Raw genomic sequence first — 18,189 nt, 5'->3', positions numbered from 1 at the left:
TTCTGGAAAGACTCTTCAGTTTGCCCTGGAACAGGAATGCTAGTCATAATTCAGTTCCGAAAGAGAGACTGAGCTGACAGTTAACACATAATGAGAATGAAGGTTAAGGATTTGCAAGATAATTGGGAAATAGAAGAAAGGACCCAGAGAAACCAGAAGAGAGACACAAAATTTGTTTTAAATCATAATACAGCTATTGCTGCAAACGTTGCAATAGATGAAAACATCCATCTGGTGTTATTCAATGAAATATTAATGTTAGCTTCTGAACATTTTGCAAGGTTTGACTATGGCTGTGCTCCAGTTGTGCTCCATTGTAAAACAAACACCATCCAGTCGGCTGCCTTGTGAGAAACTGCCGGCTTCTGCAGGTTCTTTGGAAAATTCCACCCAAATAATTTGCTCTCACAGTTGGATATGAGAGTGCTTGTGCATACACATCCTTTCAGAGGATGTAAGAGCAATTGTGTGAGCCAGGAGAAAAGGTAGGAGTTGACCAAAGAAATTTCTTCCTTACAGTCAGCTTCACTCTCTACAGGCAACTTCATCACCAGCTCTTTCCCAGGGATCCTTTAACTCCTCTTGGTTACCCAGTTTGTCCTGCACTTTCTGTATATGTGGCACTGAGGGGCATGGCTCAGTGGGCATGGTGGTGACGGACTGACAGTTGGACTTGATGATCTTAGAGATCTTTTCCGACCTTAATGATTCAGTGATGACTGATGATTCTTCCACCCCTTGTAACCTTACGGTTGTCTATACATGACAATATGAACAGCACTAATTTTAAGATCATGTTTTCATTGATCTGAAAATGTAACAGTGAAAAAATTATTAATTTGAGTATAATTTATTAAATCCATGCGTATCACGTAATCATTTAGAAGCAATTCTACTTAGCTGCCATTGGTACTAGGTACTGTACAGCTGTCCTTTAAATAGTGCTATGTGCTGCACAGTTATATTTTAAAGAACCCTGCCAGTGTGCTACCGCTCTGAAAGATCTATGTGCAAAGATAAAAAGCTTCATTTTTTTTGAGGCTCCGTGAAATCTATCCTCCTCTATTTGCAACATTTTTTGAAGAAATCCTAATATTTCTCACGTTAATACAGTCATTCCTTGACTGCATAGCTCCTGTTCCAGCTGCCCAGAAACCAGATTTAAAAAAATGGAAAAAAAGAAACTTAGAAATAATGTTATGATTAATAAAATTAATTAACGATAAAATCATTTCAGATTTGATTTTTAATGTCTTTCTTATGATTAATGTAGAATGATGTGCTTTTAAAAGTACTGTGTATATGTAGGACCTGCAAAAATGTTCGGGGCTCTTGCACAATATTTGATAGCCATTCCATTTGGTTAGTTTATGATGAAGTTCTGCTGCTGAACAGTCTGAACAATACAACAGCCAGATGGTCTTTGATAAAACCTTAATGAGGCCAGATGGTTCATAATAAACTGTTATGGAAAAAGAATTTTGAGGCACGCAAGAAACATCATCTATCCCTATGTCGTCATTTACCATTATTGTAAAAGAAGCAAAGATCTGTGGCCATCATCTAATCTACATTTTAAAGTTAGAAGCACTTTCTTTGTGCAGCTTCATGCATACTGCCTTCCATATTATTGTTAGAGATGTCACGAGATAATTTTTCAGGTAACCACAAAGATCCTAGCCTACCTTTTCTACCATTTTTCTTAAAATCATGAGAAAATCATCAAATAATCACAAAGTGTTCACGGGAAGATGTTTAGAAAATTAGTTACTTTAAAACACAGTCATGACAGAGACAAGAAAGCTTCTACAGCAAGAGAGGTGAGCCCTATGCCAGAAGATATTCTCTACGGAAAGGTAAACTGTGTCATTTCTCCCATGCGGACATTAACACTCTGACTCCACGATCTGAGTTTCAGCACAGGCGATACACGGAGTCACATTGAACTTGTCTGTCTGTTTCATTTCTGCGGCTCTCAGTGTGGTACACCCCAGTTTCCTTCCATGGGACTAAAAGATCCACTGCTGAACAAGTTTTTCCTTATTCTGGTCCATAAAGGCAGTAGAGATGAACCTGACAATAAAACAGATCGCCTCTAAGTGGCAGCCAAACTCATCTCACAGGCAAAATCTCCAGTGCTTAAAGATGGTGCCTTCCCATTGCTTTCTTCAAGAGCTTCATGGGCAGCAGCTCACAGAAACAGGTGGAGAAATGCAGCAAAATGGCTCTGTGGCTACTCCGGACTGACATAGTCCCTTCTGGCTGACTGTGTGAACTGACTGTTCTCCACTAAGCAGGATCCACTAACGTTGCTGTTTGTCCCTGGCTGCTGGTGCTTTGCCAAGGGGCTGGTGACAGCTGTGCCAGCAAGAGAGTGAGAAAGCTGTTGTTCACAGCAGGAAATGTTTCTCAGGACCGACTGGCACCAGTGAAAACTGTGTAACATCCCAACAAAACACAAGATGGGTCTTAATGTACAGTATAAACGGGGCTAGTTGGTTGATTTGAAAGAAACAAAAAATCTGTTCAGATCTTTTATTCTTGCAACAGGAAATGGGGGGAAGAATTTCAGCCTTTCAATGGTGATTTGGCTTGTGTTGCTGGACACCTTTAAAAGGATTTGCTTCACCCACTGTCCTTTTTTTTCCTAAATGAAAGCCCAAAATAGTTTCACACTTTCTTCTCTGAATTTCCTCCATAGAACTGAAGCCAGCAGACCCTTTTGCAGCCAGCATGAGGGTTTAAATAAAGCCTAGAATACAACAGAGAGCTCTGAACAACCCCTGACATTCCAATGTAGAGGCTGGATTTTAGTGAGCACACTCTAGCCAGGCTGGCTGCAGCCTGAAACAACACTGTGACTGCTATGAGGCATTATATACCATTAGTACAGCTGTTACTGCTGATTTCATGAAAGCATTTTAAAAAGCTTTGAAGATATGAGACAAAAAATATCCATCAAGAAATTCCCCTTTGCAGACAATTTTGGTCTTACACTCTATCCTAATGTCAATGACTGGAAAATACAAGACAGATTATGCTATCATAGAAAAAAATAAATCTAATACATAATATTCATAGGGTGCAAAGACCTCTTCTGGACTGGGTAGGAATAACCATTCTGCAATGCTGACATCTGGTGGTGCTCAATGATTTCTTTTCCTAATATAATGTCTGAGGATTTTCACAGAAGTATATTAAGGGCACACAACTACTGTTTGCTTTTTTTTTCCTTTCAGACTAATATGTATTTCGGGGAGAGAATCCCCTTTATCTTGCCCCAACTAGTTATCAGTTTTTCTAGAGTGGTAGAGAGTAAACCATCCATAACCTCCCAAGGAATTCCTTTACAAATGCCTTCCATCTATAGTAGTATCTCTCTCTTATTATCAGGAGGTCGCACTGACTTCCCTTGGAGGTGGGGTTGTAAAAAACTATTCAGAATTATTATTTTCATCTTCCCATTCCCTCAACCTTTCTGATCTCCATCCTAGATTTTGTTTCCCGCTGGCTAGTGAATCCCATGTGTCTCCCATAATTAACTAACTCTTGCACTACTTCTCCCCATATTGTATCAAGGGGACCTCCCCTCTGTCTCGGTCAGAGTCCACAGCCAGTCTTATAATCAGACAGCATACAGCTTCAAAGTGTCAAGCAATCCCCTAATTAAAGGAAGTAACCTTGCAGGGTCTGCCACATATTGCGTGGGAAAGGGTTGTTGTGGAATTATTAGATGGTTGTGCATTAACCAAAGGCAGGCAGTTTTCTGCACAGTTTCCGAAATATGGAAAGTGCCTGATCAATCTGGTGGCCTTCTGTGATGGAGTGACAGCATCAAAAGATGTTGCCAAGATAAGTTATGGCAGCACCGTCCCTGGAGGCATTCAAGGCCTGGTTGGATGGGGCCCTGGGCAGCCTGATCTAATGGGTGGCAACCCTCACACCACAGCAGGGGGATAAAAACTAGATGATCACAGAATCACCAAGGTTGGAAAAGACCTCCAAGATCACCCAGTCCAACCATCCACCTATCACCAATATTTCTCCACATCCATCCATACAACAAAATCTTTAAGGTTCTCTCCAACCTAAGCCGTTCTTTGATTCTGTACGGGTAATTACTCACAGGTGATGTGTATTACTCATTTTTTAAGGTGATGCTGTGAAGTTCTCGTGTTGATTGTCTGTCCCACTTTACTTAATTAAGATAACCAAATCATGTACAGTGCCAAAGGCAGTTTGTCACACAGGCAAAACTTTCTGTTCTTCTCCTTCTGTCCATTCCACATAAAGATCTTCTAATACAGTGCCAATGCAGAAGAATCTTCCAACATGTAACTGATGCATGTCGTGTCTCGGCTCCAGAGATTCAGCCCATGACAGACAGATCCTAACACAGAACACACTCACCACATGCATTTCCCATACTGTGTTCTCGCTGGTGGCTTCCCAGTCAGTCAGGACACAGCTATGTGCTGTGAGTTTTGACTGTGCTACACATCTGAAGAGCATTTCCATGAATAATGAAGGATCAAGGCAGGTATTCAATCCAAAATGTCTCCCACTAGTAGCCAGTTTCAATATCAGTCTTTGAAGCCTTTAAGTTAATTGCTGCATGGCCCCAAAACTGTTAGCATCCAGACCTGTTTCTGTCTCTTCTAATTAATGTGAGGCATCTTAGAACTATCTTAGGCTGGCTTGTCTCTGTTAAGTGGATAAAAGATGTCTGTTTGATGTTTTATCTTGAAAACATGGAAATATCCTTGGTGCAGGCACCCCTTACTTGGTGCACACTTAACCACCAGTAACTTCCTTAAGCTGATTGGTGAGTTTCACTGTTTTTGTTTCCTCCCTCCCTGGTGAACATTTCCATGGTGATGTGGTTCAGTGTCACTTCCTGGCCTGATTTCTCAAAATCTGCTTGAGCAGACGCTTGCATTGGAAATGAATCACACACTACCAGTCCTTGGAAAAGCACGTGACTGCTAATGAAACATGCTGTTACTGGCCGCTGGAGATTATGCCTGGAGCTAGTAATACTGCAGCTCGGTGCTGATCCTAAAAAGAGATCTCCTGAGGACTTGTAGGTGGCTCTTTCTCAGGATGAGGCTAAAGAAGCAGTTTTCTTTTTTATAGGAAGTAAATTGTCACATATGCAGATACTTAGGCTACTTTTTTCAGGCTATTTGTTAAAAGTTCTGAAAGCAGGTACAGTGTAAGAAATCTATTTATCATTGATTCACTGAGGATCACAGAATCATAGAATCGTTAGGGCTGGAAAGACCCCTAAGATCATCTAGTCCAACTATCAACCCATGCCTGTGACCACTCCAGACCACATCTACCCGTTTCTTGAAATATATCCTTTTCTTCCTAATATCCAACCTGAATCCTCCCTGGCACAATGTAACACCATTACTTCTCATCCTATTGTGTTTCCTGGGAGAAGAGGCTGACCCTTACCTCATTTCAACCTCCTTTCAGGCAGCTGTAGAGAGTGATAAGGTCTCCCCTGAACCTCACCTTCTCTACACTAAACAATCCCAGTTCCCTCAGCTGCTCCCCATAAGACTTGTGCTTCAGACCCTTCACAGCTTCACTGCCCTTCTCGGGAAGTGAAGAAGGGAATATTTCCTGGAGACAATATTGTGGGACAAAGAGGTAAAGTCTGGGTAGGATGTCACTTACGCTTACCAGAAAGGTTGATAGGTTAAAATCTGCTGAAACTAACTGGATAATGTATGTAGTTAACACAGTGGAAGAAATGGGTATGACTTCAGCTATGTACACTAACCATTACTTCTCACCCAGGAGTGCTCATTTCAGGCCATCCACCTTTCAAATTCCTTTCCTTCCAAAGACCAACTGGGCTTTACTCTGTAAGGATCTGGTGATTCAACACTTGTGACTGTTCCCTCAAACGCTCTCTTTAGATGAGAAGGGAAGGACCCCGCTTGCGGCAAGGCTCACTAAACAAATACTTCTTTGATGCTTTGATACCTTCAAGAACTACTCCTTGTATTTCTGTAGGCTCGTCAGTGTCTCACTGGATGAGTGCTACAGCAAACCCCCACAGTATTTTATAGTGGACAACGGCAGCAATCCAGAGTCATGTGCAGGCCGACAACATGGCTGCAGCGCCATGCCCCGCGCCCCCTCCGCACGCGGCGTGCTGCCGGGCGGGGCCTGGCTCCCCCGGCCTGCCCCCGCGCTGCCGCGCGGCCCCGCCGCGCCTCAGTGCCGGCCCGAAGCCCCCTCCTCTCGGCGTTCCTCCGGGCTCCTCGCGGAGCTTCGTCTTGGGGCGCGGCACACCACGTCCTCGGGGATCACCGGGGCAGTCGTGAGTACGGGGGCGGGCGCGGGGGGCGGTGGGGCGGGCGGTGCCCCTGCCGAGCGCTGCTCGCCGCTGGGAGGGCGGGGCGCACAGCCCCCGCTGAGCGCGGAGTCTCCGGGCCGGCTCTGCGTGCCCGTGTGCTCTCCGGCTTTTTTGCTGGTAAAAACCCACCCAAAAAAAAACAAAAACAAAAAAACCCCACACAAAACTGAGGATGAATCATCGCGATTCCTGGGTGGTGATGGAGGGGAAGCCCGGCGCTTGGCTGCCCACTCATTGCCCGCTCCTCCTCCCGACGCCTCGATTGGGCTCCGGTCAGGCCCGGGGAGGCACTGCCCGGTCAGGGACTGAAAATCATTGGGCTTTTACGGCTTTTTGTTTGAATTATCTAGAGAGGAGAAGAAAATAAGGTTTTGTAATATGATCAATGTGCTTGTCGTCGCTTGTGCACTTCGGGTGTCCTTTGGCGTGAGCCCTAGCTGTTCAGGCTGTGGGTGTCTCTGTTGGTTGCGAGGGAGTTGGACCAGATGGCCTTTAAAGGGCCCGACCAGCTCAAACGGTTGGTGACCCTGCACTCAGCAGGGGGGGTTGAAACTCGATGGTCTTTGAGGTCCTTTTCAAACCAGGCCATTCTATGATTCTATGGTTCTTGAGAAACGAGAAGGGCAGCACGCAGTAAGCCAAAGGCCTCTGCGTGGCTGTCTGCGGTTTGCAGGCGTCTGCCTTCCAGCGTGTTCCCTTACAGCTTCAATAAGTGATGAAGTTGCTGTAAATATCTTTGCTTGATTTCATCCTCTTCATTGAATAATCTGCCTGTAGCCCAGGTTCAGGCTAATTTTAAATTTCTCGGTGCGCAAGGAGCCTACTCCTTCCATTCCTGCCTTCACGCCTAGCTGTCAATCTGCAGGAGTGAATTCACTCTGACAGGCCTTTCCTGTCAGCTCTGATACCTTTCCTTCTAATTCTGCCACATCAGACGTGGTTCAACAAAACTTTTCAGCGCAAGAAACTCCAAAAGGAGAGTTCTCTTATTGCTGCATCCATGACCAGGTGGTCAGGATGCCCTTGATCCTGTTGCTGTAGTATCTCCCTGATGTTGACAGTGGGGAATTTCCACCTGCTCTATGTCCTTTTATGAACTAGTGAAACAAGATACTGAAGTGCATTTGAAAGTTTATGCTAAAGGCACTATGCACAAAGAGATAATTTGGATAGAATATTAATACTTCACAGGTACTGCTGCACTAGCAAGTAAGCTCCTTGCAGAGATGTTCCCAGCACGGTGAAGCACAAGAGATGTTAATGTTGTCATCCTGTGGCTGAAGGCTGAATATCTCTCCTGCCCTGTGAGTCTGCAGTTTTCATAAGCCCTCTGTGGTCTTTCCCAGATGTTCTCTTTGCCCATCAGAAGCCTCATAACTGGGAGCAAAGTCAAACCACCATGAATCAGAATGGAGTTTTACAGAATGGTGTCTCTGGTTCTTCTCATGAAATTTAGTGAGAGGATAACAGAAAGACAAATCGCAAGAACTTATTGTTGGAATTTCTCTTCTCATAAGCTCCTTAGAAGTTGGTGGGCCTTTTTCAAATGTACAAATGTGAGTCTGTTGTGTGGGAATGGGATCAGAATGAGTGAGCAATCAAACAAAGCACAGAAATGTATGAAGGAGGTTATGCTGGGGAACAGCAGCTAACGGAGGGAATGAGTGTTGTGTTAATCCCCTCCATGACATATCAGGCATCTGATGAAATGCAGTGTTGTACAAAATAAGTCCCCAAACCCTCTAGCCTCTTTTTTTGTTTTCTGTTTATTTTTTTATTTTCTTCCTGCTGCAATGGAGCCGCATTGTTATTCACTGAGATTGAAACTGGGGAAATTTGAGGAGGAGAAACTAAAGAATGCAAAAATCTGTCTCTTCTTAGAGCCTAGAAGAAAGTTAGAAAATGAGGAAGTTGGTGGAAATACTCCCAGTGTAGCTGCAAGTTTGCTGCAGCCCCAGTTTACAGTGAAAGCCTGAGAAGACTTCAGCAAAATGTTGGAAGCATAGAATGAGGTTGTTCAAATCCTTTCCTTGCAGGTGCTGTTGGGAAATGCCCTTTGCTTGTTCATGGGGAGAAGTGAGAGCAGGCCGCGGAAGTTTCATAGGAAGGTAGATATCTCAATGTGAATTGGTAAATACTGCATGAAATATTATCTGAAATGAGATTTGGGAAAAGCTAATGGAAAGCTAAGTTTCTGTCTACAAAGCGTGGTTTTCTTCTTTTCCCCAGCTGATAGTAAAACATGAACCCTATAGTGCAGCCACTAATATCCTTACTTACTTTTCCATTTTCTCTCAGTTGTGTCAGCTACGATATCTCTTCCTGTTTGATCATTTGAAGTTTGCCTTAGCTTATTCTGGCTTGTGTTTGTGATGGACAAATCCAGCATCTATTTGAGCAGGACAGGTAATTAATGGAGAATGTGTGGGTGACTTATTTCAAAGAGGAGAAATGGGCTCCTGGGGCACCTTATGCCCGTAGTTGGACTTTCCAGTGTCGGCTGGGGGGTTGAAAGGAATGCTGCCAACTGGGGAAAAAAAACAAAACGTGGAAATACCACTAGATCAAAAAAATAACTGAAAAGAAATTCTTGTAAGGTTGAAAACCTTATTTTTAGAATTGAATGTTTAGGACTTCTGAGTGGTCATTTTTATCATTTCTCCTGTGCTCTTAGCCAGTTTCATATGTTGAAAAGCTTTCTTGTAAACAGTACAATGCATTGTGTGGGATAAAGGAAACCTTACACGAGAAGAGATGGCAGTATTTTTAACTGTAAGACAAATTTGAAAGCTAGAATAAGATAATGTAAGTAGCTGTTTAGCAGGTATAAATAACAGTTGCAAACAACATGTTCTGCTTAGCTGTGGTTCTGCTAATGGGAAATAGAAAATTGGAAAGCACTGAAGGTAAAAAATAGAAAAAAAAGTTCAGAAGGAAAAAAAATGAATTGAAACTTTCCATGGGTGAAGTTCAGAAAGAAAACTTAGTCACAGTGCTGCCAGTAGAAATATTTGTTGCTTTTTATAGAATAATTTCTATATGTGTTTACGCACTGTTAAAACAAGATAATTTGTATGAATAATACCCAGTTACCTTCTGCGGGGTAAGATGATTTTATGGTAGGTCATAAAAGAAGGAGCCTGTGGAGAGGCAGGAGTGCTCTACCACTGCCCCTGTGTTCTCATGATCCCAGTGAGTCTCCGCAGGGTGCTCATTAGGCGATGCTTTTCCTTAGAACTTCAGGTAAGTTGTGTAGGTTTTTTTCCTCCCTAGCAGATTAATTACCCGTGGGTGTTCTTTCAAGGATTTTTTTCAGCTTTAAATTGGGTTATTTCTTTTCTCATGCATTTCTTTCTTCATTATTTGTATGCTCATGAATTTCATGATTACTGCAGTGTTTAAGTCTTCTATATCGTGCTTGCAGCGCATTGTTCTTTACTTATTCACTGTTGCTTATTTAAATTTTCCACCAAAATTCCATCATCTGTTACTGTGAAAGCCTTTGGGGAGGAACGGTAGGAACTGTCATGATTCCCAGCTCAGAGTGGAGAAGGTGGGGTGAAAACACTATTCCTGTATTAATACCAGTACTGTGAAGTACTCCTTAAAGTGAAAATGTAAATATTTCTATTTTCTGACTGTAGCTTTGAGAAATGAATTTCTCCTTTCAGGCTGTAAATGATTCTCCAAGATGTTCGCGAAAGCAACAAGGAATTTTGTGAGAGAAACGGACAGCGGAGGTGACTTGATCCCTGTCTCCCACCTGAATGCCTCAGACAAGCTGCAGCTTCTGAGCTTAGTTACGAAGAGGAAGAAGTTCTGGTGCTGGCAGAAGCCCAAGTATCATTTCTTGACAGTCTCATTGAGTGATGTGCTTACTGAAGACCAACCTATAAAACCAGGTAAAGCCGTATTCAGGCGGCACTATTATTGCACGTGAAAAAAATACAAAGCCTAATTTTTTTCATTGTTATTCTCAGTCCTGTTACTAGAGGGCTTCTTTGCTCTGAAATATTCTCCGTCTTTAGAAATGAGATGACTGGATCTTTTTCTCACTTGGCTATTTGTTGTTACAAGTTTTATCATGGCTTTCTTTCTTCTTGCAGAGACTGTTAAAAATAGTTGATCCTTGTACTTACTTCACCATCCAGCTGCACCAGACCTAACCAGCTAGTAGGAGCAATGATCTGGAATCCTGTATTTCTGGGCATGTCATAATTCTGAACATAGATAAACATACAAGTCCTTAAGCATGGATCTTAATTGTAACTAACTTGGAAAATTAGCTGATTCTGAGTCTGTCCTTTGATTTTTAGGCATTCGAGACGTAGAGTTTGATTTAAACCAATTCAAAGTTTCCATTGGTTTTCAGTGAGCTTTGGGACAGGCTTGTTATGAGATATGTAAAGATAATGGCAGAATATTAAGTCTGTTGCACAAGCAGGTCTACTTCAGTTTTTCCTTGTAGCTGAGGTAAATTTCTGTCATGCTTTTTAAGACTTCTTTAGCGTTTGAGTTCAGCATTTCACTCCTCAGATGTTTTCCTAAAATGGCAAAACACAGAAAACAAACAGCTGATCAAAGGTGAAGAAAACACAGAGGAAGCAGAAGATGCAGAGCTGTAAACTTATCTTTTTACCTGCTCATTGCTATTCTTGCCTTCATTGACATTAAATCTTTGTGTTTTCTCTTAGTTTTTGTTTATCTGATCACATCAGGACAGTTCTAGCACCTGTCTTTGTGGTTAGCAATTACTTGTATTGTTTTCCTAGTAATTGTGGAATCTGACTTTGCAAAATATACGGGAAAATTTGAAGATTGTGTCCAAGGAAGCATTGAAACTTCATTTGGAAAGATCAGCCTGGGAGCCGGAGCGAAGGGCTGTGTGGAAAGCCAGTCCTCCTTTGGGAACCTGAGGAAACAGGAGGTTGACTTGCAGCAGCTTATGAAAGATGTCAAGGACAGGTATGTTTTAAATGTGGGCGTTGCAGTGGCCAAGAAAGATGATTGAGATGAAAAAGATTAGATAAAATACTTGTCAGCTGTGATCGCTGAACAGCTGATTCTGTAGCATTGGAATATTTCAAGAATTATTTTCATTGTAAACTCCTATTTGTAGGTGAAAAATGCCATACACCAAGATGAAGGTTTCCAGATTTTGAAATCTTGATGGCCAAGTCTTTCCTTTTCATTTTATAAACGTGTCTCTGCAATTTCACCTTCTGTATTGGCATGAATTACAAGGTGGAGCAAGGGTCAAGTCCTCCCTGCTTTGGGGGACTGTATTGGAGGAGGAAAAATGTGGTTTGGCTCCGGTATGTCACTGGGATAAATGCTGTGGAAACTGAATTCAGAACTACCAATGTTCTGGTGAGGAAGCTTTAGAATTTTAATTTTAATATATCTTTTAGAAAAAGGAATCATCTGAGTTAAGTGGAAAAGCTGAGCAAGTGTGATCAATGCACATTCTAGTAGTTGAACAAAACATATATACACTGTAATAACTGAGGAAAAGAAAGATATTCCAAATGATAATTTTAATTTTAGAGAATATTCAGCAATTCCTTTGCTCCCCTGAAATCTGATTGACTTAATCCTGCAGTCAGTCATGGGCAGAAGCGTACCTTGCAAGCAGCTGAGAAGCCAAAGGTCTGCTCTATACTGGAGTTCTGCTTTAGGGGAACTGAAGGTGGTTCGTTTGTGGCAGCGTTGGACAGCATTGTCTGTAGGAGGTGGTGTAACACATTTCTATAGCCTTTGATGCTCTGAAGATAAGGATGATAGCTTTTGATGTCAGCGTAAAAGTTGTCGGAAGCAGTGTAAATTTTCTGTAGTACCACTGATGTTTTAGAAACATTTGATTTTCCATTTTCATGGAAATGAGAGCCAGATATTCTTTCTCTCTTGAGCGTTCCCAAGTCACCCAACTTGTTTTAAAAAGGCAACTTACTATCTTTGTACAAAACGCCTTGTTAAAAGCAAAAAATATCTGGGTTGAGTGAGTATACCAGGCCTGTAAAATTATTATGCATCTACTATCAGAAAAATATCATCACTCAAGACTTGGAATCTTGTTACTTGTTTGTGTAAGGACCTGAAAGAGACCTGAAGTTTGTCTGCATGCTAGAGTTGGAGACACATTGAGATGCTGACTTCTTCTGAAGAAGGTAGGCATGCACACAATCCCACTGAGGTGCTTAGCAGCTGTGGTAGTGAAACAATCCAGTTCAATGTGTGTGCACCTTAATTCAAGGAGCTAGTTCCTTAGTTCATAGAAAAGGTGCTCGCAGCTTATTTAAATTTACGATGCGAAGCGTATAATTGATATCCAGTAGGCCCAGCTTCTGCGTAACATTGTGACCCACTGGAAGTTGTGTCATTTCCTTACAAATAACAATCTAGTTACTAATTTGTAAATATTCTGTGATTTATGAGAGATCTTGTCCATGGCTTCTAGGTTTTGTCATCCCTGTGGAGCATGCTGTGGAATTCAGTGTTTGAGAATGGTGGTGCTTAGAAGCTAGTGATTTTGGATGCAAAGCGTTATGGCACTAGGGGGATGTTTACCAGTCAGTCCTTGTGGGACAAGAGTCAGCTAAGTGTTCTTGATTTCACCTAATGACGTACATTGCTTGTGCTTTTTAGAACAGTTATTATTTTCCTTATTATTTCTATAACCTAATTAAAACACAGTTGAAATTGTTGTTCTTGTATTAGGCTATTTAAGTCAAGGTTGCATATAAATAGCAGAAAACACACGTTAAAAAATGTTAATGCTGATACAGCTTCTCTACCAAGTCATGGGAGCCTTCAAGATTCAGAATGCTGAAGTGCTGAGTGGCAGCAGATCATTTTCCTCTTGATTCTCAGGTGAACCTTATAAAGGAGAAACCTGCTGATCTTTAATTAGATTCCAGATGCTGCATTGGCTCTCCTTTTCAGTACGGGGCTGACAGCTGAAGGATGTGGGATGAGATCCCTCCTGATTTGCAAGAGCAGTGACGTTCAGAATGCAGAACGTGCTTACTAACATAGTATGCAATCCAGAAATAATGGATTCTTTTAGCAATAGGATCTTGATATATTTTGTGATGCATTGTTCTTGCTGTTTGTATTACCTTGTTGTCACTAGTTCAAAGTACTGAAACATACTGAGTTTAGGGCACTCTTATGCCTTTAACTCAGTGAGATTGCTGTGCGTTTTGGAGTGTATTTTATCTTTTGTAGGACTATGAGTACCGTCTCCCATAAGATCCTCACAGTGAGGCTGATGAAGTATGGGTAGATGAGCATGCAGGTGTATTGAAAACTGGTCGAACAGTTGGTCCAGGAGGAAGCTGATCAGTGGTACAAGGTCAGCCCATTTGCTGACAACACACAGCTGGGAGGAGTGGCTGATAGAGCAGAGGGTTGTGATGCCATCTAGAAGGACCTTGACAAGATAGAGGAATGGACTGACAGAAGCCACATTCAGTTCAACAAGAAGTGCAAAGTTCTGTGCCTGGGGAGGAATCACTCCACGTGCACCACTATGTGTTGGGGGCTGCGTTAGGTCACACCTGAAGTACTGGGTCCCGTTCTTGTCTGCCCAGTAAAGGGAGATGAGGATATGGGCCACAAAGATGTTGAAGGGACAGAAGTGCGTCTCCTCTGAAAAAAGGCTGAGGGACCTGGGTCTGTTCATCCTGGAGAAGGCTCAGTTAAGGATGAATTCTCATCAGTGTGAACAAATACCTGACGGAAGAATGTAAAGATGGAGCCAAGCTCCTTCCAGTTGGTGCCCAGTGACAGGACAAGAGACAGTGGGTGCAAACTGGAACAGAGGAGGCTCCGTCTGATTGTCAGGGCACACACTTTAACCGTGTGGGTGGCAGAGCAGTGGGCAGTCTGCTGTAGCTGAGCCTTCGTTCATGTGCTTCTGCCATCTCATGAAGCTGTGTTAGGTGATTAAAAAAAGCGTTGGGAGGTCAGTGACAGAAGAGAGAGAAATAGGATGAAGTGACAGCAAATTGCCGCCATTCGGCGCAATGAGATGCAGAAGGCTTTTTTTGCCTTTCACACTTCTGTCATCTCCCATGAATGATTCCTTACTCATTAGCATATTAGAAAAACAGGATAAATAGTAATAAAATATGGCATGATTGAAAATAAGTATTTTTGTGCTATTGCAAATTGCCTCTTATTTTGTGCTTTCATTGATTCAGTCAGTTGTTGTTCACACAGAGACAGAAATAGGTGCCTGTTCCTGATCTGAGTATGGTAAAAATACAGCCCATTAACTAGCCATGCTCTCACCCGGTTTTCACTGGCTTGACCCGTCCAGGTGTTCTTGCAGTCTCATTCTGGTGCAGCCCTTTTGTTATTTATTCATTGTAACTCCTTGAGTGTTTATGAGTATGATGAGACAACCATTCATCCATTTTCTTTGATCTGCTACATGAGTTGTATGAAGTCCCGGTATGCTGTGAGACAGCATTGAGTAAAAATCAGTTACGTGTCTGTGATTTAAAACATAAGGAAGATGCTGAATAGAAAACAGAGGAACTGTCTGTCACTTGTACTCTCTAAAGTATTTGATATTCTTGGGTAACTTATTCTACAAAGTAATTGTCAGGTTATTCTGTAGAAGAAAATTGTGAAATGCCATCAATAAGCTGACTACAGCAGATGCTGGGTTCTGGTATTAGCAGAAGTAGGTCAGAGAGGTGATGTCTGAAACAGATTAACAAGAGGAATACCCGTCTCTCCTTGGTGTAAAGTGCAGAGTGAAGCGCTGGTGGATTTTACTCTCTGGCACTGATCTAGAGGTCTTTACCTGAAAAGGAACAAAGTGGAGTAAAGGCTGACACTGCAACAAGCAGCATTGGGGTGGAGGAAATCAGACTGCTGATGAAGTGGAGAAGACCGAACAAGCAGAGGAATTCTGGCAAAGCAGTTGGGAGATGTTCTGAAGGGAAAACATCCACGTGATTTGGGCGTCAGGGAGGAAGTGGTGTTTGGGCAAAGTGGTAAACACCTTACTTGGAGGATTTGTGGGATAGGTTACTGAGAAAACTGAGTAGGTTTTGATGGAGAAACGGTCCTAGCACATTCTTTGTGCCTGGTCCAGTCAGAGATGCGTGCCCCAAGGGAAGAATGTGGTCTCAGCTCTGAGCTTGAGAAATGTGAGGCTTAAACTGAGAGAGCCTGCTGTGGTGCTAGGTCTTGTCTGCTTCCTCTTATTTGCTGTTGGTTTCTGCCATTCTCCTTTCTTTCCTGTTTATCAACGGCAGCAAATTGCCTTTGTGCCAGTTTATTCTCTGCTCCTTTCATCATCCAAGAAGAAAAAAACTGAATAAAAGTGAAGGAAGCCTTGGCATTACAGGACAGTGGAAGTGTTAAATCCAATTAGATATGAAGTGAGTGAGACCAGAACTTAAATTTTCTGCTCGTGTTTGACAGGCATAGCAAATCATTGACCTCAGGAAGGTTATTTAAGAGAAACAAATAATGAAACAAAAACCCCATAATCCTTATCTTCTGAATTGGTCTTTCTTATACCTACTTGTACTGTGTGTGTTGACAGTAGGAAATGAACATCTCATTTTATTTTGTAGTGTTTCCTTTTGTGTTCCTCAGCTCAGCTTCTCAAGGGAGGAAGGAGTGCAGCTGCAGTACAAGTCACACAGTACGGCTATGCAGTATATGGTCAAAGAGATGGGGAGAGTGATGCAGAGCAGAAATAAGAGCTCTAAAATTCGACCTGCAAAATAAAAGAAAGGAAGCACTTCCATGCACCTGCATGCCTGTGGTCTCAGGGATTTAAGCCAATCATCTTGCTGTTCTTGATATTCAGAGTGTTACGTTAGCAAGTGAGTTCAGCCCTTACAAAAATACATTCAGATGGAGCAGCCATTGCCCTGCAATACTTTCAGCCTTGCTTTTATGGTCAAACTTTAACCCTGTTGCAGTTTGCCCTCAGTGACTGTTTTCAATGCTAATTTAGATAAGCTAGTTACTTGTTTACCTCATATTGTCTCCTGTTTGAGTCACTGTCCTCTACCTTCCTGTGAGGAGGACGGGGTGTTCTGCCTCCCCCAGGCCGTGCTGTGATACTTATGATGTGCCCTCACATGTAACAGTGAGGCCTGAGGGCTTCTAGGGAAGAACGCTTGGTGCCAGAATTCATGGGAAGAATACTGAAAGAAAAGGTGTGACTGTAAGGGTATGTGTTTTTAAACTCTCCATTCTACACTCTCCAAATGCAATGGGAAGAGGTATTTCTGCTGGCTTTACAGCTGAGCACATCCCACTGAAGTCACTTGGACCTGAGACAGTGGCCATGCTTCTGGCAAGTGATACAACTCCAGATGGGGGACCCCAAATCACCTCTGAGGCAGTGTCCCTGTGGGCATGCTCCTCTGGGGACTGAAGCAGGCCTGTGCCTGGCGCTGTTGGTGTGGCTCATCCAGCACCAGCTCAGAAACTTCTTCACTGAACCACACTGGTGAGTTGAGCCTCTGTTCTGAGGCACTCGTGTCACTGCTCTGCTTTTGGTTCTTCAGCTGAACTTCAGAGCCTGGAGCGTGAGGAGGTCTGAGGCAGATCTACTTCGGAAAGAATACTGTAGAAATAAAGGGAAGGAAAAGTCTCCCAGTTATTTTGGTCATTCATTTGGATACAATTAAATCAGGCTTGGATATGCCTCTTAGGTTCATAGAATCATTAAGATTGGAAAAGAACTTTAAGATAATCTAGTCCAACCGTCAGTGCTTCCCAACCATGCCCACTAACTATATCCCTCAGTGCCACATCCACTTGGTTCTTGAACACCTCCAGGAGTGGTGACTCCACCACTTCTGTGGGCAGCCTGTTCCAGTGCATCACCACTCTTTCATGCTCATTCAGAAACTGCAAACCTCTGGTTTTTTTTCTGCCTTTGAGTATTTTGTTCCTTTTGCTCTAGTTTTTGGGCTCGTCATGCTCTAAAGCAGGCAAAAAATACATCATATGAAAGCAAGTAGCAAATTGCTTTGTGCTTGTTTCTTCATTAGATTTCTTCACCTGTGGCTTCTTAGGTCGTATATTAAAATTGCAAGCTCTCTCTGCCTTAATTTATGTTTTCAGGATGCCTAGCACACCTCTTCAGAATCATAAATAATTATTGTGAAGTATATGATGATAGGCTTGATGGTCTCCTGCAAGATACAGTGTAATTAATAGCTGCAGGTTGGCAGACGCTTCTAAGAGCAGCAGTGTTTGTGATTGCGTGACATTTCTTCAATTTCTCTTAATCCAAAGATTCATTGCATTCCAAGCATAAAGTATGGCTTTTCACCAAAAGAAAGAAAGTTCTTTTAATAATCTCAAGAATGTTTGGGGGGTACTTTTCTAGTGGCTGCTGCATTGCTTCAGAGGTATTTTCTTTCCCGTGTTTAAACAATCAACTTTAAGGTTTCCAGACAGTTCATTCCAACTGATTGAACTTTCATATAAGCATGTAACTCTCCAAAGATCAAAAATTGCCTCAGGATATTTTTAATTTAATAAAGAGCCAAGCTGACTTCAGGCTTTTACAGACCACATAAATCCAAAACTTCAGAATCTAATAAATCTAAAACTTTTTAATTAAAAGTGGAGATATCTTGATTTAAATAAAGTGGAGTCTTTCTGTCATATTTTTGGGGAATTGCCATTTAGCCCCATGAATAGCCACTTACAGGAAAATAGAGGGGAAAAAAAAAACTTCAGCCAGGGATAGCAATCTTCTGTTCTTCCGGATGCCTTGCTGGAGTTCTCTGCTCATAGAAAATACAGCATGCCATATGAGGGCC

General features: G+C 42.3%; 1 protein-coding gene across 5 annotated transcripts in view; it reads left to right on the top strand.

Moving 5' to 3' along the window:
• The window catches only part of DFNA5 (DFNA5, deafness associated tumor suppressor), a 31,640-nt gene continuing 19,629 nt past the window's right edge, over positions 6,179-18,189 (top strand). Inside the window, exons 1-5 of one of the 5 annotated variants that reach the window (XM_021387445.1) lie at positions 6,179-6,340; positions 8,413-8,484; positions 8,675-8,782; positions 10,048-10,278; positions 11,149-11,341. In XM_021387445.1, the coding sequence (XP_021243120.1) occupies positions 10,068-10,278; positions 11,149-11,341 (404 nt within the window). In that variant the 5' untranslated portion in view covers positions 6,179-6,340; positions 8,413-8,484; positions 8,675-8,782; positions 10,048-10,067. Of the gene's footprint in view, positions 6,341-6,427; positions 6,494-7,567; positions 7,681-8,412; positions 8,485-8,674; positions 8,783-8,872; positions 9,620-10,047; positions 10,279-11,148; positions 11,342-18,189 lie in introns of those variants that run through there. The other 4 variants (XM_021387444.1, XM_021387443.1, XM_021387447.1 and 1 more) reach the window with 4 other exon arrangements.

Source organism: Numida meleagris, chromosome 2 (assembly GCF_002078875.1).
Source record: "Numida meleagris isolate 19003 breed g44 Domestic line chromosome 2, NumMel1.0, whole genome shotgun sequence".
In the NCBI taxonomy this organism is placed as follows: domain Eukaryota; kingdom Metazoa; phylum Chordata; class Aves; order Galliformes; family Numididae; genus Numida; species Numida meleagris.
The sequence above is the reverse complement of the archived record's forward strand: the minus strand, read 5'-3'. Positions and strand labels throughout refer to the sequence as shown.